Here is a 22,866-nt window from a genome sequence, read left to right as displayed (position 1 = left end):
CACCAAGAGCGACTTGTACTTACCACCGAGTCGCCCGGCATGTGACACCTGCTACAATGACAAAGAAAAAGAACTTATGTTTGCGTTTTCCTCTCTTGTTTTATTATAAAAGTTGTTTCTACATTGACTGTGAACAAAAAAAAAAAAAACATGACAATGAAGAGTCCAGGGTCTCCATGGCAACATACAGGTAAGCATGGCTGAGGGGAGGGGGGCTGGTGTAAGGGGTAACCATGGCAACAGTGGTGGTGGTGGGGGGGCTCTATTATCATCGTCCTCGGACCTCACCTTACTCACAGACACGCTCACATGCACGCACTTACGCACAATCACTCATCCAGAGTGTGTTTCTGACACATCTGGAACCCACCATACAGGAAGCAAGGTGCTTTGAGAACTCAAGTAATTATTATTTATCTTTTTTTTTTTTTAAAAAAAGGCATCGGCCTTTTGGCGTGATATGCTCTCACCGCGGCAAGACTAGTGCCTCTGATTGGCTGTAATTGAGCCTCTTGTGAAGCTCCGCCCCTGCCACTTTATAAGCCAATCAGCAGCTTGGAGACGCGTTGCCTAAAAAAACGCAAAATGTTTGACTGTTTGACTTTACCCCTCCTCTCTCTCTCTCTCACGCTATGTCTCCTTTTCACACACGCACACACACACACACGCACACACACACACACGTGCGAACGCACGCACACATGGGTCCCTACTCATCATCATCCTCCTCCTCCTCCTCGTCCTCGCCTTCATCTTCCTCCTCTTCTTCACCGCCCTGAGCTGACGAACCGGGGTTCCTGGCATACGAGACCCCGCCTCGATATGCTACCATATCCTGGGAGGATACGGAGAGTCAAGTGGTGCCCTTGCTACATGTTTTCACCACATTTAAACGTACAAATATGTTGCGACTCTGAGAAGGAACGGAAAGACGGCGTCAATATAACGGGAGCTTCGTCGTGTCCCTCCCCAAAGCATATTCAGGAGTTTCATTTTTTTTACGAAATGATGAGGATGGTCCTCCGGCGCTTTGGCTCACTACCGTAAACCGCTGCAGGGCTTAAAACTTAACTACAATTGTTCTATATAACAATGTTTGACGTTATCGAAATGTTGACGTTTTACTGCTTTTCATACTTGACAGGATTTATACAAAAACATAGCTTTCCGTGACAAACAAATATGTTTCGCAAAGTAGCAGGTCACCAGTACCAGGGGGGGCACTGTTGATGTAGGACGCACTTGTATGTATGTGTTTGTTTTCTCACCCGGTCATATTTTTCCCGGAGTTTCTGCGCCTTCTCCTCATATGGCAGCTTATCAGACTGCGTCAACTTGCTCCACATCTCGCCCAGCTTTTTGGCGCAGTCGCCTATGGAGAGGCCGGGGTACTGCTGCTTAACACTCGGACGGTACTCGCTGCAGAACACGAAGAACGCAGACCTACAAGACACACATGCGTTGTCAGATCAAGAAGATTGCGCCCTCTGGTGGTTGGAAAGCATAGATTTCAATCTCCAGGCCTTTCTCAAAGGAATTGGACTTACGGGGGCCGCTTGGGTGCGTTGGGGTCTTTCCTCTTGCGACCCCTCTTTCCGAAACCTTTGGGTGGGACGTAGTCTCTCATCTCCCTGTTGTAACGCACTTTGTCGGCCTTGGCCATGTCCTCAAAACACTTCTTATCGCCGGGAGACAAACCCTATCAATAGACAAACGTTCACCTCCATTGACAGGTTCCCCGCCCAACTCCGCGACCCCTCTCCCTATGGCGGATCTCACCTTCCATCGCTCTGAGCACTTCTTGGAAAACTCGGCAAAGTTGACTGACTGCTCCGGGTTTTTCTTGCGATGCTCCTCTCGACATGTCTGCACGAAGAAGGCGTACGCCGACGTCTTCCCCTTGGGCTTGTTCACATCCTTTCGCATCATGGTGGCGGCCTGAGACGTGACACAGAGGTTCAACATCGATTTTTATACATATTTTTTTCTTTTGTGCTATGTCCGTCACCCAGATAGCAGTGGGATAGAGAGAAGTTATATTCATATAGGCATATTTTGTCCACATCTTTATTCACTCCTATAATTCCCAATTTATTCAATTGATATGAAATAAAAACAGCCATAAATGAATGCTGTACATGTCCTTATTTGGGTTGCAGGTGAGCTGGGCCCTTTTTCCAATTGACTTAGTGCAAGAGCTGGGTTACTTACAACTGACATTTTTATTTGTGTTTTCCACCAGATTCAACAATTTTCACCTCAATAAATGTTTTTGTCTCTGGCAGTTTATGTTATGGACACTCTTCATTTTGTGGCTTATCTTTGACTCTAATCACGACCAAAAATGTATTGATTTATTCCCTATGCTTCTTATACTCAGTCAGAGTCAATCATTTTCCCTATCGTAGGCCGATTTACTGCTTTTTTTTTTTAGTTTGTCACTTTTATTATGCTTACAATTTTTTTTTTTTTTTTTGCTTATCTTTTGACATATCCGAACTCCATCTCAGCAGATGTCCTTGGGGTGCGAGGGTGGGTATACCCTGGATTGGTCGCCGGTCAATCACTGGGTAAATTTATCATTTAAAAAAAAAAAAAAAAAAAAAAAAAAAGAAAATCAAAAAAAATTCTTTTTTTTTTTTTTCTGAAGCAAAGGGTACTAAATAAAACTAGTTGTGTAACAATAACTTGCTTTTTACTTTCAAACAAGCGTCAAGTTCACGCTCCACTTGGGGGGCAAATAACGGCCCATCCTCCGGCCACTAACAAAGAGCTGATGGGGATCCATTTTCTCCACAGTCGGGGCTCGCGGGGGCTTAACGTGACAGGGCCAGGACGTGTCGCGTGAGAGAGGGGGTTGGGTGCCGCGGCCCACAAGCCGCTCGGGGCCGCGCGAATTCGGGGGAGGAAAAGAAGAAGGCTCGGGGTCTGGATGGATGGTGGGCAAGCGGTTAGCCACGGTTAGCTTAGCCTGGCTACCAGAACAATGAGCCACCATTTGCTTCCCGCCCTCTGCGGAGCGAGCCTCCCATCCCCCTACAAGACGTCACAACGGGGCCGTTTTGGAGCACAAAGGGGCCCTGAGAAGAGATCATTCATCTCCAATTTCGACTTTCTTATCCAAGCGACACTAAAGAGTTCGCAATGGAAATAGGCTCACCAGTGCCACACAGCTGCGTAGTTTGCAACAAGGGGGGGCTACGTCTATGCTCCGGAGTGAGTGGAGCACGGGGTGGCGTAGACTATTTCCTGGCGTTCACATTGCCTCAAAATGGGCGTTTCTTGCTCAACCGCAACGCGGCTTGAAGAGTCGCCGGAGGGCACGCACGTAAAACGACAGTAGCAGGGGTACATTTTGAGGTCCGCCGAGATGCATTTTATGCCCTTTTTCAATGGCCGAACCCTGTGGAGCGCTGCGCCCCAGCTTTTGCAATCCCGCGTCCCATACAAGATGGCCGGCTGTACTCACTCGTTAGGAGGGCCGGCGACAGGCTGAAGCACACTCGGGACCAGGGATTTGGTTTATTTTTCTTTTTTGTTGTTGTTGACAAGTCGGCTTATTGTTGACGTCTGGTGTCTGAAGCGGAGACTGGACCGTCCGTTCACTTTCAAACTGGGTCGAGCTGAGGACCGCTCCCGCCCCCTGAACACGCCCCTCACCTCGCTTCTTCCAAATCAGAGGGGCGGAGGGAAGGAGGCGCTCTGGGTGGGGCTTGTGACAACAGTCATATTTGATTGGGTCCATTCTTGACGTGGGGCGGAAATTGTAGGTTTGAAGAGGCGTGGCAAATTAATAGCGCTGCACGATTGGTAACAGCCTATGTCCATCAAAGTATGACGTCGGCATCACATTTCGTTGTTTTGTTTGGTAAAATGGCGCCGATAGAAATCATTGCATTTATTCTCACTTCATATGGAAGCAAATACAGTTATGTTCAATGCACACTAGCTGTGGGAATAGAAAAATACATTCATATGTAAGTACATATAAGACAAAAGGACAACTCAAACAATACGCGTACATAAATGTATTTTTCTGATTTAATCCGATTTAACCCTTTGGGCACATTCGTGGCAAACTGCAATAAAGTCTGTCTATCCATTTTTTCTCTCCTCACTCGGGTCGCGGGTGAGCCTGGGATCTACCTCTGCTGACTAGGGCGAGAGGCGGGAATCACCCTGAACTGGTCGGCAGCCAATCGCAGTCAATTTACTCAACTACACCGATTAAAACTAATTGAATATTTGATCATCTGGGGATTTTAACGCACAATATACCACGTTAATTCATTTTATTCCCCCCCCCCAAAAAAAACCCCCAAACACTATTACTTTCCCACATTGCAAAAATGTCCTTGATAAAGACAGCAAAAATGTCTTTATTAGGGACATTTACATTTTCGCTGCTAATCATTGACATATTTTTAATTATCAATACTATTTTTTTAAATACAGGATAAAAAAATTTAATTGTAAAAATTGTAATTATTAGTACAAGAATCATTGAAATGAATACAAATACAATTTACATGTAGAATATGCATTGCAATCATAGCAGAATGAATCTCGTCTGAGTATCGTTTTTACTTTTCAAGGTAAAGTACAGTACAAAAGTATATTTCAGTTCTATTTAATTTTCTATTTACATGTAATCAATTTCAACCAAGTAATTTGAGCATTTTTTACACTATTTGAGCACAGTGATGATGTTCAAAAATATGCCTTATGTTACAGGGGCTTAAAAGTACTTTCGGGTCATAAAAACTGCATCGTTTCTGATTAAAATTTATTTTTCTGTTTTTTTTACGTTTGTTATCGTGGTACTCGCTCTATATTTTTTAGGTAGTAACACCACAATAGTGCAATAGAACAGATTCTTGAGGAACTTATCTGAGGGGGGAAACAGCTGGATTAATGAAAAAAATACTATTGGACTGTAAATGTTTTTTTTACTTGAGACAAAGACGCAGCAAACGCGTTATATTTGAGCCTCAACGGCTACCGTTAGTGCCGTCGAAATGCCGGAAGCGCCTTGTTTACCGTGGGATACTTACAGCCCATTTGATTTTTAAAAATATAAATGTACAATCTATGGATGACATGGACGCAATGCAGCTGTTCCGGGCACAATGCAATCCGCAGAGTGAAGCCGTCAGTATCACAAATATACAATGTTAAAAAAGTGTGAAGATCGCCATTCATCGCTCTATATCATTCTCTGGGCATTAGCGCGATCGAATTGAGAGCGTTGCGGGTGTCTTAAAAAAAAAAAACGGTTCGACTCTCATCCAAATAATTTACTTAGCCTTTGCATAAACAGATGATTCTCGACAACTACCACATCAACAAACCAGTAGATGCGATCGATTCAAAGCCCGAGTGTGTTCGCCCAGTGTTTTGCGTGACTCAGCAGCACAGACATGACAGAAAACATACGGAAAAGTAGTTCATTCACGTTGTCTGCTGTTCTCTACAGGAGGCCAAATGGTTAGAAGGACTATTTCATTTCATCAGAGAGCATGTGTGGCCTCTAAATTCTGGCCCCGCCCCCTGTTCTCAAACAGGTGAGTCTGCAAATATGTAAAAATATATAAGAATATTTTTGTTGGTTAATGCCTTTTCTTTTCAGACCGATCCCAGTACAACTATTGACTCAACAATACCTGATAACTCTAGTACTTTTGGAACTTACAATTTCTATTAAACCAATGATAGATCTTTTTTTTTTCTCACTGTTATTTAGTATTCATTTGTGTCATGCAAAATGTTTTAGTGTATGTTCAAAATAAATTGAAGTGCAAAGTAATCCAGGTTCAAATGTTAAGCATGACACCGCAAAATTGGAAAATAAGGCTGGATGATACAGCTGAAAGTTTTGCTACGATATTAGCATGTGTGTGTAGCGATACTGTAATATGTACAGACACACACACACACACTAATCGAGTTTGGATTCCGGCCACCCTATGTGGAGTTTCCATGTTTTCCCCAAGTTTGACCAAATTCTCTGATTTGCAGCTGATGAGGGTGTGTCTCACCTGAGTGCAACTGTGCTAAAGAGGATACGAGGGAAGATGTCCAGCACACACACGCTGCCCATCAGCTACAGGTAAGGCATGCCGTCCCGTCCCGTCCCGCCCCATTCAGACACGTTGCTGATGTTTTGCGTGGGCTCACCAGACTGGTGTGCATCTCTGAGCTTCTCTCTCACCAGCGGCTGGCGTGCGTCAGTAACCTGTCTTGGAGCACCAGTCAGGAGCGTGCGTTAGCCGAGGAAACGGCGGTGGCGTTCCCGGGTCGGCGGGCTCTTACCCGGGCACACCTCCTGCTGATCGGGCGCCTGACGCACGGCCGTGACGGAGAGTGGACGTTGACAGACGCCGGCGGCAACGTTGGGTGCAAGGTGAGTTAGTGCAACCATTTTGGGGGAGACCAGCAGGTGTGCCGCAGGATAAATTCCAGATTAACAAAGCTGAGTAAGTGCATCCATCCATTTTTTTTTTATAGCACTCAGGAAATGATGTTTGCCTGTCTAGGTTGTCTCTCCCTCACCTTTGTGGATGGGTCGTCTGGTCTTCCTCCCCCACTGGCATTACATCCCCCACGATGCCCCCTTGCAAGCGCAGCCGGAAGCCCGAGGCTACGTGGAGCTGATTGGCTCTCCTGTGCTGCTGTGTCCTGGTCCCGCGCAGGGATTGGCTGCCGGTGCTGTCGCTGTCAAAGAAGCTGCGGCCTTAATGCACGACAGGTGAGGTCATACTTTCATATCATTTCAAACTGTCGACATTATCAAATGACAGATTTTGATTAGATTTTTACATTTTTTTAGGTCGCTGTACATTCAAGTACCACCAACTACTTTCCCCTTAGCCATGTCATTGCGTTATTACACGTACATGTATTACAAACAAATCTCTATCCACTTCCGTACCTGACGTTAGCTTCCATTGTTCGCGTCCATATTAGCTACTGAAGTTAGCTTCCAATGTGGAGCCCAGAAAAAGCTTGGCCTGCCCACCTGACACCAAGATGTTCTAATAGGTGCGTTTTTTAGCTAATCGTTTTAGTTCTACCTAATCTCGTGTCTGTCTGTCAGGGTGCAAGGATTGCGTCTGTCCATCTTTGGTAAAGTGGCTTCCGTCTGCCCCCTGCTGGTCATCTCAGGAACATCTTTCTTCTTTTTCATGCTGTCAGACGAAACACACACACTACCTGTCCTGGTCAAGGTAACCACAAAAACACACATGAAAAGTTGTCATTGTGTATTGAACTTTTGTTTGTGGTGTTTAATTTGTGTTTAGAATAGCAGCAGACTGTGGTGGGCACAGTGCGTGTCGGTCGGCGAGTGTGTATGCGTGACAGCGTTGCGTGTCTCCGTCTTACGACCGTGGGGAGGGAAGAACATCCTGTGTGCGACCGAGCACTCCGAAATGCACAAGACGCACGAGCAGCGGTGCGCCCCGGGCGAGGATGCGCCGTCGACCTTGCCCCTCTCGCCGCCGTCTCCTTCATCAGAAATGTCGCAGCTCGAGGAATGCGAGGTCCAATCTAATGACAGGACCAAACAGTCCAAAATCATCAGTTACCAGGTGAGAAACATTTTCAACTTCTTTGCGGATGCCTCTCTCAATGCTGCCACTTTCCCATTTTAGGGGACTGTCACAGAGGTGGTGAGCGCGGGGGCGGGGCTTTACGTGATGGACAGTAAACTGGGACTGTGCCTGGCCTATCAGCCCAAGCTGAAGAGGAAGCTGCGAGTCGGCGACGTGCTGGCGGTGAGGTCTTGTTCTGACCTAAGATGGCTTTTAACTTTTTCGGGGCTTCAAATGTTCGCCATCATCGGGTTAACATATGCCTTCTTTCTTTTTGTTTGCCGAAGCTCATTTAATCTCTTAAAGCATAACCGCAAAAGAGCTTGCTTCTTGGATTGATTCCGTGAAAACTAATTCGACACAATCTACGTTGCCATCCCAATCCAGCTCCATCACGTTCACTTCCTGTACCGGCCCTGTCCTGACTTCCCTTCCAGTATGCTTTGCACTTGCCTGCGCTCCACTGTGACGGTGACAAAGTTTAGCGCCGTTCTAGGCTCGGACCCTGACAGAAACTGTCCCGACGATGGCGTGTTGCGGCGGTTGCTGGTGGAGAGGAACCTGGATGTGTCCCGGTACATGTGGACGTGCCACTTGTGCTCCCAGCTTCGACTGAGGTAAACGATTCAAGGTGGGGGTCTCTGTTAGCATTCACGCGCTAACTCACGTGTCCGTCGCAGCCTGCTCCCGAATGCGTCGCAACAGTGCACGTGCGTGTTGTCATGGAAAGTGATGGAGGTCGCGTTTGGACAAGGGCAACGACACAGACGAGACATCTACGCCGAAATGTTGGACGAGCCTCACACGTGTCCGCTGACACAGGTAGAGACCCTTCCTGTCATTACTAATCATTTTTTAAATTTATTCCCTAAACCTAAAAAAAGCATCTCCAAGTAGGTGTAAGTCTTCATCAAAAGCTAGGCAGATGTTTAATTGCCCAAAAAGTCATTATTGTAAGCCACTGCAACATTTTGCACTGTTTGAAAAATAACAATCCACATAAACACCGGAAAATAAAAAACCATTGAAATTATTAAGTTATTGGAACCTAAAGGTTAATACAAATTCTATCTAGATAAATGATTAAAACCAAACAGTAAGTATATATATATATATATATATATATATATATATATATATATATATATATATATATATATATATATATATATATATATATAAAAATAACTGAATTCTTCTTAGCAAAGGTATTGTTCTGGGTTGAAAAAAAAAATCACTGCAGCGTAAGCGCCGTTTGAACATTGAACACTGGATTTGTTTAGATTGATTATTCTTTTACCACTAGAGGGAGCCCGTGTGCCGCTCCTCGATATTTATTTAAAACTAATGCTATATTAATTAGCACCTCAGGGTGTTCTTATCAATACTGTACAGTTCAATTATTTGATGATTGCATTTTAAAAACATCAGATACTTGAAGGTATTCTTTAAATAATATGTATTTTAAAGGTTGTGGGAGAAGTGTAATGATATAGATGGATGCGGATTTTCACCTTTTGTGGCTGGGTGTGTACCTGCGTTATCTCTCCAGTATGACAGTGACTTGGTGCAGCATCAGTATGTCAGCCTGTCAGAGCTCCAAGAGTCCCTCCAGAAGGACTGTTGGGCTTCCTTGTGTCTCAGCTCTCTGCTGCCACCTGCTGGAGTCGGTCTGACCCGACCTCAGATGGATGCCGCACTGGCCTGGTCATGTAGAACTTTGACATCGGACTCAAGGCGCAAACTGCAGCCCGAAGAGACGCTCAGGTAATCCTCCACCTCTGTGTGGGCCTGGTTACGAAATAGGGACACGATGTCACCAAACGTGGGGGGAAAACTGATCTTGTGTGTTGTCATTTGTTTTGTTTTTTCTTTAAATGTGAAAACGTAAAAATGGAATTCAAAAGATACTTTGCAAAATTAACAAAACTACAAAATGTGCACACACAAAAAAAAAAGCCTTCACACTTGATCACGTGCGCACAGAGAGCGCCCCCTGCTGCTTATGGGTGTTCTGGAGCTGCCATCAGATGGGTCCCAACATACGCTGCAGCTGAGAGACCACAGGGGGGCCATCAACTGCGTCGTCACTCAAACTACAGAGAAAGCGGCGGGAGGCCACGGCGCGTCATTCAATACGGCGTGGATAGGTACACGCACACACTGATTGACAGGAAGTACAACCTGTATTTACTCTGTGTGTGTGTGTGTGTGTGTGTGTGTGTGTGTGTGTGGTTGTTTTTTTCAGGTTGTCTCATATGTGTCCAGCAATTCACCATGGTAACGGAGCGATTCATTCATTCAAATTTCCCCTCCTACCAACACCTGGATCAACACAAGTACATCACACACAAACAGTGCAGGTACACACAAACTCACACACACACACACACACACACACACGATTCATACTGGTGTTGTTTCTGATCCTGCGCGTTTGTGTTTGTGCAACAGCATTTACCTCCAGTTCTCTGAGGACAGCATCCACATTTTGAGTCCATCTGTTGCCATGGAAATCCATCTGCGTAATAAAGTGGAGGATTCGGGGGAAGAGGAAGAAGAGAAGGAAGATGTGGCCAGGAAGCAAAGAAAAAAGGACAAGGATGAGGACACAAAGTCCTCGCGGCCTTCGTTTTCATCATGCGTCTCGGTGGTTCTCCAGGTGGAGCAGAAGAATGCTGTGATATGGCGGGAGAATGAGGAGGCGTCTTTCTCCGTTACAGCGACTGTGATTGGGCCCGTGGCGGCCTGGGGGCGGGACCCCAAAAACCGGCCAATGAAAGCCTTTGAGACAGGAGATGAGAAAAAGGTGAAGTTAGCAAAGCCTTTGGGCTTTACCCAATCAGCAGTGTGTGTGCGTGCGTGTGTGTGTGCAGGTGACCGTGTTGTGTTCAGGCGCGTCTGCTCGCTGGTTTCCTCTCCTGCAGCCGGGACGCTTCTACAGACTGGTAGCGAGCGGCACCCACGTACGTAAGCCACTACATCAACGCCGCCGCGACTCTTCCCTCGCCATCCGTCCTCTCACCGTCGGCCGTCAATCAGGACGTCGCCGTTCTGGCGGGCGATGCCGCGCTGCTGGTCCAATCCGGGTGGAAGTTTCACACGTTGACGCGGCCCCTCCTCGTACCCGCCTGCCGAAGGAGCGTCTGTCCTGCGCCATCTACAGTGTCGCAAGTGTTGGATGGCCGGTGAGCTGTGCCTGTCTTGTGATGTCACCGTTATCGGACAATCAATCAATCAAAGTTTGTGTGTGTGTGTGTGTGTGTGTGTGTGTGTGTGTGTCTACAGTGCAGATGTAGTGTCTTTTCAGGGTTTTGTCTCAGACAGGATCAATCTGAATGACAGTACAAGGGATACTGGACAATCTAATGTTGGTGTGTCACACACACACACACACACACACACACACACACACACACACACACACACACACACATTTGACAAAAGAAAGCAGTTCACCGACTGTGTGTGTGTGTGTGTGTGTGTGTGTGTGTGTGTGTGTGTGTGTGTGTGTGTGTGTGTGTGTGTGTGTGTAGGTACACGTCTCACTGTGTGTGACCAAAGTGGAAGGAGCGTCCACGTCTTCCTGAACTTGAAACATAACGTGTACCCGCCTGGCATGTTGCCAGGCAACACAGTCTTGCTGTCTGCTTTCCGTAGGAGGGTATCCAGGTGACACACACTCACACACACACTCACACACAGAATGTTTTATCACCTCTGCCTGTGTGTGTGTGAATTTTACAGGTCAGGGAATGTATATTGCAGTAACATACCAGTCAGCTGGGTGGCAGTGTTGCGGGTTCGAGACGAGAGGTATCAACAAGCATCCGACTGCCTGAGTCGCCTCCTGCACGCACACACACATCACCTGGACTTGTTGTCTAGCAGGTGGGAGGGGGAGGACCGACCACCGCCGCCCATCATGCACCTGGCCCTGTGGACGCAGCAGAGCCCCACTGTCGGCCGGGTCAAAGGCCATGTGGTGTGTTTCCTCTTTATGCAGCTGCAGTGGAACTGCTTCGAGTGTGGCAGTGTGTACAAGCAGGTACACACACAAAGACCATAATCAGAGAGAGTGTGTGTGTGTGTGTGTGTGTGTGTGTGTGTGTGTGTGTGTGTGTGTATTCATTCATTCCTGATTATAATTCAGGGAAACTGAGAATGTCTGACTTGAGACCTTGGGTAGAAGACACAGCTTCCTTGTACTGCCCACAACATTGTCAGAGTCCCAAAACCACAATCAGAGGTTGTACCCACTCATTTATGTCTGGAGTGAGGAATAAATGAGGAAACTACAGAGGCCATATGAGCAAAATGTGTGCTCTTAATATATTTCATTTTTCATCATGCATTTTATTTTTTGAATAGGTTTTGTTCATTATTTCCGAATTCCCCCTACACCCAATTACTCCCATTCTTTTCATAGAAAACATTGAATATTCATCAGCAGTTTTTTAGGTATGTAAAAAAAAAAAAAAAAAAAAATCCCCAAAATTTGTGGGGGATGAATTTTAATCAAGGTACCACTCATAGTGTCTCTTTGTCTCTCAGTCTGGTTGCAGTGGTCAGTGTCCCTCACCATCAGCTGTCTTTGACTGCACCGCCAAGTAAGTGTGCCAGATAATCATTGACTGCTTACCTTGATGATGATGATGATGATGATGATGATGGACCGTCAGGTTGGTCATGGAAGACGGCACAGGCGAAGCTCATGTGCACTTCACAGGGGCGCTCGTTCGCCAGATGCTCAGGCTCGACCATCCCCAGTGGGAGGGACTTCAAAGAGCGGTGAAGGCCAGAGGACACATCCAAGTGTACCCCCGTGGGAGGAGCCAGGTTGGACCCCTGACGCCCCCCTCCATTAATGGTGATTTGCCGCTCGTTAATAAGACACTTCCTGCTTCCTTCTTACAGATGTGTGATGACGGGCTCCTTGACTTCCTGTTGTTGTGCGCTGCTGCCGTCAAATCGTTGTTTCTGACCTGCAGGATAGAAAACTGGGCCAAAGAAGGTAACACACACAGATACACTACCACATTGGCACACACGGAACAACAGATGGCAGTTCAAGACATTGAACTTACACATAAACACACACACACAGGTATTCAAACACAAAATACAGCGGCACTCACAAAGAGCACAAAATTACTAAGTGTGTTGCTTGATTGATCAGCACAATGGTTTGTTTCAGAGGTCAAAAGTTTAAGAAGTACCAAAAGCAGCTTCCTGACAAAGATGGCACCGCCCCTCAAGCTCACCTGTCTCCAAATACACTGAATGAACAACACATGTATGGTCGGTCACCATGGCAACAATGGACATATCAGAAATTCATGTTTGCAAATGTAAAATAAGTAATACACGCGCTGAGTCGCCTTGATTTTTTTTTCTCTCTCACACAAAATCAACATGGAAATTTTGATCGGCTGAGAGTTTCACTTTTGACTAAAAGACAATTTTAAAGTGTGACATTTTCCATATTTAACCATCAAAAGACATATTCCAATATAAAATGTACGGTATCCGAATGTTGTGCATTAGTTTAAGATTTGCCTATTGGCATATGAACGAATTAAGGTGACTAAAAGAAACTTAGGCCAAGAGAAAAAAAAGTGCGCTCATTAAAAAAGAAACACCTGCGTGTCATTTACATAATCTCCCTCTAGCGGTATCCCACCGCATTACAGGCCGGACTCTTCCCGCGATTTGTTGCTTGGTTCAGCTATTACACAGCAGCCAACAATTTATCCGGATTTAACTTCAATTTAATTAAATTCTAACTATTTCTTATATTTTGCCTTTAGTCTGGAATAATGTTGATTTTATTTTCTTGTAATGTATCAACTTTACTCCTGTAAACATGGGGTTTGTTTTTCCACATAATACTTTACACATAATAAAAATTGAAGTTTGAAAATCTTTTTTTTTTCCTGATATTACAACTTTTAGGAGTATGACTTATAGTTTTTATCAAAATTTCACTATGCCATGCTACTGGATTTTAATCTTGGCTATGATGGTGATAGTCAGAGTGCAAAATAGTTTTTGAGGTGCTACATGGTGTTAAAAGTTTGGAAGACCTGCTCTCACCTCTGACTTGCTCATCCGTATCTTTGTCAGTTTTGCTCACTCACTCCGTCACCAGTCTCACTCTCACTCACCTGTTTGGATGTGTGGGACCCTCGGCTCCGGGTGGATCCGAGGCGGGGAGAAACAAGTTGGCCATTGGTATGTGTGTGTGTGGACGGACACTGGGTGTGGTCCTGTTCCTGCTCCTTTTGCCTCTTTTTGACTCTTCTCCTGCTTCTTGATATTTTGACACAGTTCACATTCTGGTCCCGCCTGACAAACAGTCAAGCTACTGGATCTGTTCGCTTGGGACTTTCTGCGTTTGATCAAGATTGTATGAGTTGGGATGCACAAACTTGGTCAATAAAGCTGATTTTGATGAGCGGTCCAATCCGGCCCGCCACTGGATTCCAAAATTATAAGAATCAAAGAGAAAATATCAAGTGGTCCACAATAAAGCAAACTGAAGGAAATCAAAGGAAATCAACAAGGAAAAATTGTCACAAATAAATTAAATAAATAAACAAATAAATAAACTCTCCTACTCATTCCACTAGTGTGCTGGATTGTCTAACCCTAGCATACTAGTACACGGACAATTGAGCGCACGGCTGGGTGTTTTAATATTTGTTTGTACGCAGTCACGACTCGGGAGACTTGGCTTTTTTTTTTTTTCTTAGCAATTTATTCCAAGATTTCCACAAATTCGTTCGCCGTTCTTTCTCCCACTTGACGCATCGGCGGAGGAAATCATTGGGAAGTCTCGAGTGACGGTCGTTAGCTGTTAGCGTTAGCTCACTGAGTCTCTGTGCTGTACAGTGGACGAGGACGGAGCCACGGCGTGGCCACAGTGTTGCACAAAGGGATTGTGGGAGATGTAGTCCATGTGGGCTGGGGAGGGGATTCAGACATGACCCAGTGTTGTGCCCGAAGCAAAGCATCATGTGATCTCAAAGCCCTGAATTCGCATGTGTGTGTGTGTGTGTGTGTGTATGTGTGTGTGTGTGTGTGTGCGCGCGCGTTTGAGCCCCATTGTTGTATTTACACACGCACACGGTGTGTGTAGAGCACATCCATCAATCAATCAATCCATAAATAAATAGCAGAATATAAACACATTACCTACACTCTATACTGATCATACTTCGCCCGCATCAGCGTTGTCATGGATACACAACATGTGCACGGGAGAGGGGGATGAGGGGGGGGGTGACCTCTGCTGAAAAATCAAAGTCGGTCACGGGTCACCACCCAGATATATGGGCCGCTCTGCTCCTCGATGACCACTTTGACTTGATGGTACACCTCCTCAAAAGTGTCCCCGTGCACGATGGCTGCACACACATGTTAAGAGCCGTCAATGGACAGCGCATCCATAAATGTAATCACAGATCGCAGTGCTTTATTTACTTATGGCAAAATAAAAAAAGAAAAAGAATAATTCGGATAATGGATGAATATATATGTGTGTGTGTGTGTGTGTATGTTACAGGTTAACAATGACAAATGAAAACAGCGGAATACAATTTAAGTTCTCCTTAAAGGTTTAAAAGAGGATGATGATAATTCATAGAGAGCAATAAAAACTGAAATGGAAACAAAACAAATAAATATTCTGCTTGCCTTTTGTAAATTTGTTAGCCCGGACTCCAGAACGGTAATTTAGATATGGACGGAGTAAAATGTGTAAAAGATAAGCGGTGTGAATACTTTGTGGGTGCACAGTATCTGAGAAGTATATTTACCGGTGAAACACTCGAGGAAGTCTTGTTCCATTTTGATGGCTCGATCCAAAACTTTCCTCGCCTGATCCTCCGACAGACGTTTATTCAGGTCGCTACACGCACAAACAGGAGCACACAAAATGACAATACGTCCTAACCGGTCAGCATAGTGTCCTGACGGACTCACAGGATGTTCTCCAGAGATCGTGGTCGGATGAAGATTGCGATGGGGTGAAGGTGAGCAGCCTGGAGTCTCCTGACGGCGTTGGCCGACACGTCCAGGATGCAGTGCTTGCCCTACGCGTACGGCAGAGCAGATGAATCACACGGGCAAGCATCGCCATGGCAACGTGAAGTTGGGCCATCGGCGTCTCACCTGGCGGGCCACTTGTCTGACGCTCTGCACCGATGTGCCGTACAGGTGGTTGTTGTACTGGCCCGCCTCGATGAAATGATGTGACTGGATGTCGCGCTCCATCTGCTCGCGGGATGACACAAAGTGGTAGTCCCGCCCGTCCACCTCGTAGTCTCTGCGGGGGCGAGTCGTGTCTGCGGAGGACCAAAATGTGTTTTGCTTTTTAAATAAGAAAACATATTATAATTATATTTATATTATATATTATTTTATATATTATATTATTATATATTTATATTATTATTTACTTATTATATTTTCTAAAAACAGTAATGACACGAATAAATAACATAGCAAAATTGCTGCCCAATTGGGCCACCTGAGGGCAGTATAAGACAGACATCCAGATATACTGTACAGCTGTCTCAGCTCCTCGCAGAGGATAAAGAATTTATGACGGAGCGCTCTTGTATTGAAAGTCTAAATGTATTGATGGAAAGTTTGCGTTCAAATCAATTGCTACACATTCCATCAGTGTATGACTGTTAGCATTAGCATTGGGCTAGCGGACTAGAGTCTAAAATGTTGAGTAATTTTAAAAACACAATGTGTAATTCTCCAAGTCGTAGGTTCTGTTTGACCGTAAATCTCAAGTAGGATTTGTAATAAATTGCTTGAAACCTCCTTTTTGAAGAATTGTTCAGTAATTCCCCAAGCACGTTCCTCCAACTCACGTGGCACGCAGGAGCCAAACTTGTCTGGGAAGTCGGTGAGCAGGTCGTCGTTGATTCGGTCTTTGGTGGGTCCCAGGACGATGACGGGTCGGGCGTAGTCCACTGCGGGGACAGCAGTTAGCATATTGTCACAGTCGCTTGCTAAATTGCTCATGTTTTACTCTCTAAACTCAACCTTGCAATCCTTGGTTGTTGTTTTTGCACATCACATCATTATAAATGTGATAATAAACTTCATGATAAACTTGACAGATCTTCTCAGACAAGTCCATAGGTTGGTTTATTCATCAACCCTCCATTTTGCAGTTTGCCATTCCTAAATTCCCTAGTCAACTTATTTTTTTTCTTCAGCTATTTATAGACAAATATTAGTTTGATGGTTTCTCTGGAATACTACAACACTGTGGCAAAGCTAATAGGAAAGCAGTAATTAATGATGCAAAGGTATGTTGTCGTTAGCCTCCGTATATTTTTCAAGCCTCCTCAACTCACCTTCAGTCTGCACTACCGGCTCGTAGCTCTGGACCAGCCCTGCAACAGGAAACCGTTAACAGTCAGGCATTGCCTCTTCATCCCCTCATTACCTTGGTCATCAAAACTCACCTTGAGTCTTCATCCGAGACCACTCTTTCCTCTCGACCCTGAAACACACACATGCGCGCGCACACACACACACACACACACACACACAGACGTCAGTGTCAAATCCGAGGCCAACGCGGCAGCCGGTGCCTCACCTGTGTTTGGACGGGATGTATCCCAGCTCCTCCAGCTCCCCCTGCTGGTTGACCCGTCTGGCCTGCCACCATTCGTCATCGGCGCTGTCGATCACGTGAAGCACCTCCCCGAAGTTAAAGTCGAGAGCTTGCGAGAGAACGCCGCAGTCCCACGTCTTATCGTAGTCGAACAAGGCCCTACGACACAGGAGATGCCGTCGGTCGGTGCTTTGTTGAGTTATTTCTGTGTGTGTGCGTGTTACCTGACATAGAAGCTCCGGTTGGCTCGCAGGGTTCCTGGCGAGCTGTTCATCATCTGCTCACGCAGGTCGTGGATCTTGGCTTCAAAGCGGCTATACTCTACATATAACACATACACACATTGACGTGACATCAATTTGCCGACGATGCGAATACGCAGATGCGTGGACTCACCTTCAGGTCTGTACTGTGTTACTATGGTAACCGTTTGACCGGCGTTCTTGAGGGCCGCTGCGGCCTGCTCGTGCGTTGCAAACCTGAGATCCACGCCATTCACCTGCGCACGCATGCATCATCTTGCTCAAATTGTGATGTCACAGAAAAACGACGTGAGCGTGTATGTGTGAGTCACACGCACGCTGAGAATCTGGTCGCCCTTCTGGAGTTCTCCGCTGAGGTCCGCCGGCCCCCCGGCGAGGATGAAGGAGATGAAGATCCCTTCGCCGTCCTCTCCGCCGACAATATTAAAGCCCAGGCCGCTGGCGCCGCGCTGCACGCACACGCGGCGGGGCTCTCGGCCGTAGTCGTCCTCTAACATCATGCCGCGGTGGGGCGGTGAGTAGCGGCGAGGCGACGGCGGCGGGAGGGCTTGGGGGTAATCGCACATGTAGTCCGGCTCCATGTAGGCTGCACGGGCGAGACGGAAAAATGTCAAGATGCTGGATGATTCCCCCCCCCCCAAGTCATTTCAGCCTACGACACGGTAATTAAAAATAAAGACAGCCGACGTACAGCTGGTAAGGTCCGGGGGGCTGAATCGCTCAGCCGGGTGGATGTAGTGCGAGGAGGGGGTGGCCACCTTCAAGTAGACCACCTCTCCTGTGTTTTTCAGTGCCGACACAGCATCTTCGTGCAGCACGTCTTCCAGAGATAAATGGTTGACCTGCAGGGGTCAAAGGTCACCAGTAAGGGGTAGGGGCGTTGCAAATGCACACAGATGGAGTGACACGGCGTACATACGGCCAGAATCTTGTCGCCGATCTGGAGCCGGCCATCCCGCTGTGCCGCGCCGCCCTCGATGATCTTGGTAACGTAGATGCTGTTGTCGCCGGGGACGTGCTGGTTACCGATCCCGCCGGCGATGCTGAAGCCCAGACCTGCCGGCAAAATAGATCAAAATCTCTCTTTTCCAAAGTGGGAGGCCCCGCCCCCTACCTTTGGGTCCCTTCATTAGTTTGATCTTGGCGACGTGCTCGCCGAGCGGGCGTCGCCTCAGGACGTATAGCCGTACCACGGGCCCCGCCTCTTTCAGGGCCTCCACGGCAACCGAGTGAGTGACCTCGCGCACGTCCACGTCGTTGACGAAGACGATGCTGTCGTTCACCCTGCGGACGGACGCGCAAACGTCGGTTTGTGTTCGCACACGAGGACGCACGTGCGTATGTACCTCAGACGTCCGTCCTGGGCGGCAGCTCCTCCGGGAATAATTTTGGTGATGAAGATGGACGGGTCATCTCCAATGTGAGGGTTGTCGGTTCCTCCAGCAATGCTGAAGCCCAACCCGGAGTTTCCCTGCACGTGACAGTTGACGGTGTTTTTTCTTTCGGAAAAACGATGCAATAGCGAATACGGCGAGGAAAGTGCCCGTGCGTTTGTGTGCGTGCTCACCCTCTCCAGCGTGATCTCCTCATACTCCAACTCGCCTTCGGATCCGTTCATCTGTGAAAACACACCAAGGGTTAAATCGCATTCCGAGCATCCCGCCCCCCCTCCTACCCCTCGCCCACTTCTGACGACGGGTTGCCACGGCAACAGTCGCCTTCAGGGCCCAGGCGGCTATGGCGAGCGTCTCTCTCTCTTAAATCACGGCTATCACATCACTTCCGCCTGTCCTGCGTGCGGCTTGTGCGGCGAGGCAGCAGATGGCGCTATGCAGTGTACAACATTCGTAGAGGGCAGCAAAAAAAAAAAAAAAAAGACAAGAGCAATAGCCACTCCCTTTAAAAATATTCCTAATTGCATCTATGAATAGTTTAAAATTTAAACTAGTGCAAAAAAACTCAGCAGAAGTGCTCTGCAGACATGTGCACTCTCCACTAACAACCCAGGTTAAACTATCATACTAAGATGTTCTCAGTCAAGATGCATCCCTTAAGTCACGTGTTGTTATAGAGACTAGCATTTTATTTTATAGCGCCTGTCAAAAATAAACAGAATTAAAAAACATAAAATAGTTTGTGCACCACGATTTAGTGCTTCAATTATCTTCATTGCGTTGCTCTTTCGGGTTTGCAGTACAATACATTCATGAAGACACAAATGAAGAGTCATTTCACAATTACTGTATGGTGGCTTGGTATACTGCTGTTAGTAAACTAGTTTTAAAGTATTTTTAGGATACAGAATACGTGCCTGTAAATAATGTGAGATTGTCGGTCTATGTTGCCGCACTGTTTGTGTTCAAATATCTATACTTAAAGCAACCACAACGTTGTCCCCACAACGATAAATGTTATCAGTTAGCCCATCTGTGGTGTTAGCATTAAGCTAGTGGGGGCATTTTTAAGGCAAAATTGTTTTGTTGTACGTAGTTTAATTCTCTTTATTTTGTTTACTTTGACAATAAACTTTTATCGGGACTGTAAAACTGCTGCTTACTGCGAAGTGAGTTTTTTTTTTTTTTTTTGCAAACATCTTGATTTATTCTTTCGGATTAATTCTGACTTGAGCCGAGGAGCAAAATGGGTCTGCGGCAGGTGGAAGGATGAGATGACATGCTTTATGACTAGGAGGAGGAAGAGGAGGAGGTTGTAGAGTCGGTAATTATGTAACAGAGATATTAGTTACACTTCACACTCAGTTTCCCATGACACCTCCGTGCGTGTGTGCGTGCGTGCGCTTGGAGGTCAAAAATGAACGTTTATCGCAAGATGAGGAGGAGGAGGAGGGGGAGGGGGAGGCTCTTGAAGCTTTTGGGAATTTGGGAGTTAGCTGGGACGCCAGCAAACGTGCACAACCCCACACGAGAATGGAAACGACCCCCCGACCTCCGAACTGTGCGGCAGATGCTCGAACGCGGCGGTGCCCATGATGTCGAGCAACGCAACCGGCTAACCGGGCGTTAGGTCAAACCCGCCCCCTAAACGCCCCCCCCCCGATTGGTTGAGCCGCGCAAAAAGGTGAACATGTAACGTTACCATCATTCTCTGTCTGTGTCTCTTGGCTCTGCGCACATTGTTGATGAAGCGTCGTCCCATCTTTTTGGCGTACCACACCGAAACGAACATCACTTCCTGTCTCCGCGGCGTCTTGCCCCCTTCGCGGTAAGGGGGGGGGGCGTGGTGGTGGGGGGATTACATAAAGATGGAAGGAGTGATGAACGACTAAGACGCCTTGTCGTGATCGTTGACTTCACTCATACCGGTAAGAAAGAAAAAAAAAAGGGGGGGAAAAAAAAAAAAAAAAAAAAAAGAAACCGGCCTAACGAGCAAATCCGGCGATGAGAGGACGACGCTCTTCGGCGCTCGTCATCCTCATCCTCCCCCGCTCTCTGTGCTCAACTCAACTGCTGCGTTTCTTCTCTCTCTCTCTCTCTGCCCCCTCCCCCACCCATGCGAGGAATCACCTCCCCTGCGTGATGTCACACGCACACACACACGAAAAATACTGCTGCCATGGAGACCCTCCATCCCCCCCATCCTGCCCCATCGCTATGGCGACAAGCGGGAAAGAGTGTGCATGTGTCAGTACGTACAGTGAGCGCAGCAGGTTGTGAAATGGTGTCCAGGTGTGTACGCGCGAATTCGGGGGCGTGTCCGTCAGTCACGTTTCCAGGGCTTGACTGGTTGTCGTCGTCGTCATGGTAACGATACTTCTGCGGTGGGGCGACACACACACACAGACACACACAGACAGTCACAAAGCGAGCTTCAGCATTCGGCGACTAACGTGACCCGGAAACAGCCGGCGGCGCCGTCTTCCGACATTTGTGTGACCCGAGTGAGAAGCAGGAAGTGGAAGACACACGAGTGGTATGTTCTAGTCAACACATACACACACACACACACAAACACGCATGCACGCACACAGGTGTAAATATCGGACGGCTTCGTTAAAACACACATGAGCACGCTGATGTGTGTTGCTCTGCTCTTACCTTGGTGGTGACAATGCAGAGGCAGTCCATATCCACACACACACACACACAGTCACACACACATTTTCACACACACTCACACACACACACACACACACACACACACTTGGATCGCGCTTTGTGCCCCCCCCCCCACTCTCCGCGGTTCTCCTCCTCCGCTTCCCACCGTCTGTCGACAATGAGCCAATGAGGAGGTGGGGGAGGAGGGGGGGGGGCACGATGCAACGAGTGTTATTTTCTGCTGGGGGGGGGGGGTCACCTCCTTGACGACAGAAAGAGAGAGAGCCAGAGAGAGAGAGCAGAGAGGAGGTGGGCTGTGCTCTAGTTGCCATGGTGTGATGCAGCTGTTGCTAAGGAACGGCGGAAGGTTGTTGGACGGAAAGCGTACCTGGACAGGTGTCTGCGGACGGCTCACCGCGTGGTTTTCACACACCGTCAGCTCGTAGAACTCCTGGATGTCTGCGCACAGGTTTACGTATTTAGTGCTCGGAAGTACAAAAATCAACCTTGTCGAGTGTATTCAGAGATTTCAGAGAAGTGTTGTAAAAAAAAATCTTCTCGCTGTCATATCTGCTTTAGAAAGCTTCGTTGTCATGGCGTCGAAAAGTCTCGACAGGACCGGGTAGGATATATTCCAGCCAGATGAGGCTTTTAAGCAAAAAAGAGGGTGCAAAAGTACCTACACTTTTTTTAAGATACTCCAAAAATAGAAAAAAAAAACGTGATGAAATGACACAGTCATATATTTACATGGCACAATGAAAAATGTCAGGAAATGCCTTCTAGAATTTTATTTTATCATGGTAGTTGTGTGCTGACTTCTATTTACTTTAAGTCTGAAACGCTTACGCCAGAGCAACCACCCTGGCTGGAGCCCATTTCTTTTTCCATCACACAAACCTGACATTTGAGCAGGGGTGTGCAGACTTTTTATATGCACTTCAAACACGTACGTTCCAACGCTCGTGTCAGTGTTGGAGAAGTGAAATTGCAGTACCGAGCAAAGCCTGAAACAGGTCACTCTGGAAGATGTTGAGCAGTTTCTCAGCTTCTCTCGTTTTGACGCCATCGGAGCAGGCCTCCATCAGTTCCAGAGCTCGCTGAGTGTCTGGAAAAACATGCAACACGTAAGCCGAGGCATCTCTCACAAGAAATGATTGGAAAATGACAAAAAAAAGGTTATCATCTCTCACCGTCTCGCTTCAGCGGCATGTTGTCCTGCGATCCCATGAAAATCCTCTTTAGGGATTTGCTGGGCGCACTGCATGCTGGGTAGTGAAGTACGGCGATAGACGGACTCCGCTCAAGCCCAA

At 46.9% G+C, this 22,866-nt stretch overlaps 3 protein-coding genes across 10 annotated transcripts; 1 reads left to right on the top strand and 2 right to left on the bottom strand.

Annotated features, from left to right (window-relative positions):
- Positions 1 to 61: 61 nt before the first annotated feature.
- LOC147060283 (high mobility group protein B2-like) lies at positions 62 to 3,658 on the bottom strand. Its single transcript, XM_085906280.1, has 5 exons — positions 3,470 to 3,658; positions 1,780 to 1,938; positions 1,548 to 1,699; positions 1,269 to 1,443; positions 62 to 835 (listed from the first exon to the last, which is right to left on the bottom strand). The coding sequence occupies exons 2-5, from the start codon at positions 1,927 to 1,929 to the stop codon at positions 710 to 712; spliced, it is 603 nt and encodes a 200-aa protein (XP_085762406.1). The 5' UTR covers positions 1,930 to 1,938; positions 3,470 to 3,658; the 3' UTR covers positions 62 to 709.
- Positions 3,659 to 4,978: 1,320 nt separating this feature from the next.
- ctc1 (CTS telomere maintenance complex component 1) lies at positions 4,979 to 13,542 on the top strand. Of its 5 annotated transcripts, none has more exons than XM_085906241.1 (24): positions 4,981 to 5,151; positions 5,477 to 5,564; positions 6,019 to 6,109; positions 6,181 to 6,403; positions 6,537 to 6,748; positions 7,097 to 7,226; positions 7,302 to 7,589; positions 7,653 to 7,775; positions 7,980 to 8,209; positions 8,273 to 8,414; positions 9,145 to 9,359; positions 9,579 to 9,742; positions 9,841 to 9,955; positions 10,047 to 10,401; positions 10,469 to 10,558; positions 10,635 to 10,780; positions 10,881 to 10,966; positions 11,129 to 11,264; positions 11,340 to 11,408; positions 11,484 to 11,640; positions 12,147 to 12,202; positions 12,275 to 12,431; positions 12,510 to 12,606; positions 12,790 to 13,539. In XM_085906241.1, the coding sequence occupies exons 1-24, from the start codon at positions 5,092 to 5,094 to the stop codon at positions 12,873 to 12,875; spliced, it is 3,516 nt and encodes a 1,171-aa protein (XP_085762367.1). In that variant the 5' UTR covers positions 4,981 to 5,091; the 3' UTR covers positions 12,876 to 13,539. The 5 variants fall into 5 exon arrangements, 3 of the variants coding, with proteins under 3 accessions (XP_085762365.1, XP_085762367.1, XP_085762366.1); XM_085906240.1 differs by having other exon boundaries at positions 11,481 to 11,640; XM_085906239.1 differs by having other exon boundaries at positions 4,979 to 5,151; positions 10,881 to 11,264; positions 11,481 to 11,640; positions 12,790 to 13,542.
- Positions 13,543 to 14,339: 797 nt separating this feature from the next.
- Positions 14,340 to 22,844, bottom strand: dlg4b (discs, large homolog 4b (Drosophila)). Of its 4 annotated transcripts, none has more exons than XR_015063000.1 (20): positions 22,747 to 22,844; positions 22,551 to 22,661; positions 21,942 to 22,012; positions 21,152 to 21,271; positions 19,066 to 19,116; positions 18,845 to 18,969; positions 18,613 to 18,782; positions 18,418 to 18,554; positions 18,190 to 18,340; positions 17,816 to 18,084; positions 17,460 to 17,734; positions 17,218 to 17,394; positions 17,084 to 17,121; positions 16,973 to 17,011; positions 16,481 to 16,582; positions 15,768 to 15,940; positions 15,579 to 15,688; positions 15,413 to 15,504; positions 14,790 to 15,001; positions 14,340 to 14,558 (listed from the first exon to the last, which is right to left on the bottom strand). XR_015063000.1 is itself a non-coding variant. In XM_085901362.1 (20 exons), exons 1-20 carry the CDS (start codon positions 22,781 to 22,783, stop codon positions 14,895 to 14,897), a joined length of 2,280 nt encoding a protein of 759 aa, XP_085757488.1. In that variant the 5' UTR covers positions 22,784 to 22,844; the 3' UTR covers positions 14,340 to 14,894. The 4 variants fall into 4 exon arrangements, 3 of the variants coding, with proteins under 3 accessions (XP_085757488.1, XP_085757476.1, XP_085757495.1); XM_085901362.1 differs by having other exon boundaries at positions 14,340 to 15,001; positions 17,460 to 17,556; positions 17,632 to 17,734; XM_085901350.1 differs by having other exon boundaries at positions 14,340 to 15,001.
- Between the last annotated feature and the right edge of the window lie 22 nt (positions 22,845 to 22,866).

The sequence above is a fragment of the Syngnathus leptorhynchus genome, chromosome 2, assembly GCF_054491065.1.
Source record: "Syngnathus leptorhynchus isolate UIUO chromosome 2, UIUO_Slep, whole genome shotgun sequence".
Classification (NCBI taxonomy): Eukaryota; Metazoa; Chordata; class Actinopteri; order Syngnathiformes; family Syngnathidae; genus Syngnathus; species Syngnathus leptorhynchus.
This window is presented reverse-complemented; position numbering and strand designations above follow the sequence as displayed.

What these genes read in the sequence shown, in the direction of transcription:
- LOC147060283 (XM_085906280.1), bottom strand. Translation starts at nt 1,929, where the DNA reads ATGATGCGAAAGGATGTGAACAAGCCCAAGGGGAAGACGTCGGCGTAC. An exon ending in AGTGCTCAGAGCGATGGAAG is followed by an intron (nt 1,700 to 1,779) that starts GTGAGATCCGCC and finishes GTCTATTGATAG; the next exon opens with GGTTTGTCTCCCGGCGATAA. An exon ending in TCCGGGAAAAATATGACCGG is followed by an intron (nt 836 to 1,268) that starts GTGAGAAAACAA and finishes GTATCCTCCCAG; the next exon opens with GATATGGTAGCATATCGAGG.
- ctc1 (XM_085906239.1), top strand. Translation starts at nt 5,092, where the DNA reads ATGGATGACATGGACGCAATGCAGCTGTTCCGGGCACAATGCAATCCG. An exon ending in CACTACCTGTCCTGGTCAAG is followed by an intron (nt 7,227 to 7,301) that starts GTAACCACAAAA and finishes ATTTGTGTTTAG; the next exon opens with AATAGCAGCAGACTGTGGTG. An exon ending in ATTCAATACGGCGTGGATAG is followed by an intron (nt 9,743 to 9,840) that starts GTACACGCACAC and finishes TGTTTTTTTCAG; the next exon opens with GTTGTCTCATATGTGTCCAG.
- dlg4b (XM_085901350.1), bottom strand. Translation starts at nt 22,783, where the DNA reads ATGGGATCGCAGGACAACATGCCGCTGAAGCGAGACG. An exon ending in GTTTGGCTCCTGCGTGCCAC is followed by an intron (nt 15,941 to 16,480) that starts GTGAGTTGGAGG and finishes GGTCCTCCGCAG; the next exon opens with ACACGACTCGCCCCCGCAGA. An exon ending in TCAGACAAGTGGCCCGCCAG is followed by an intron (nt 15,689 to 15,767) that starts GTGAGACGCCGA and finishes CCGTACGCGTAG; the next exon opens with GGCAAGCACTGCATCCTGGA.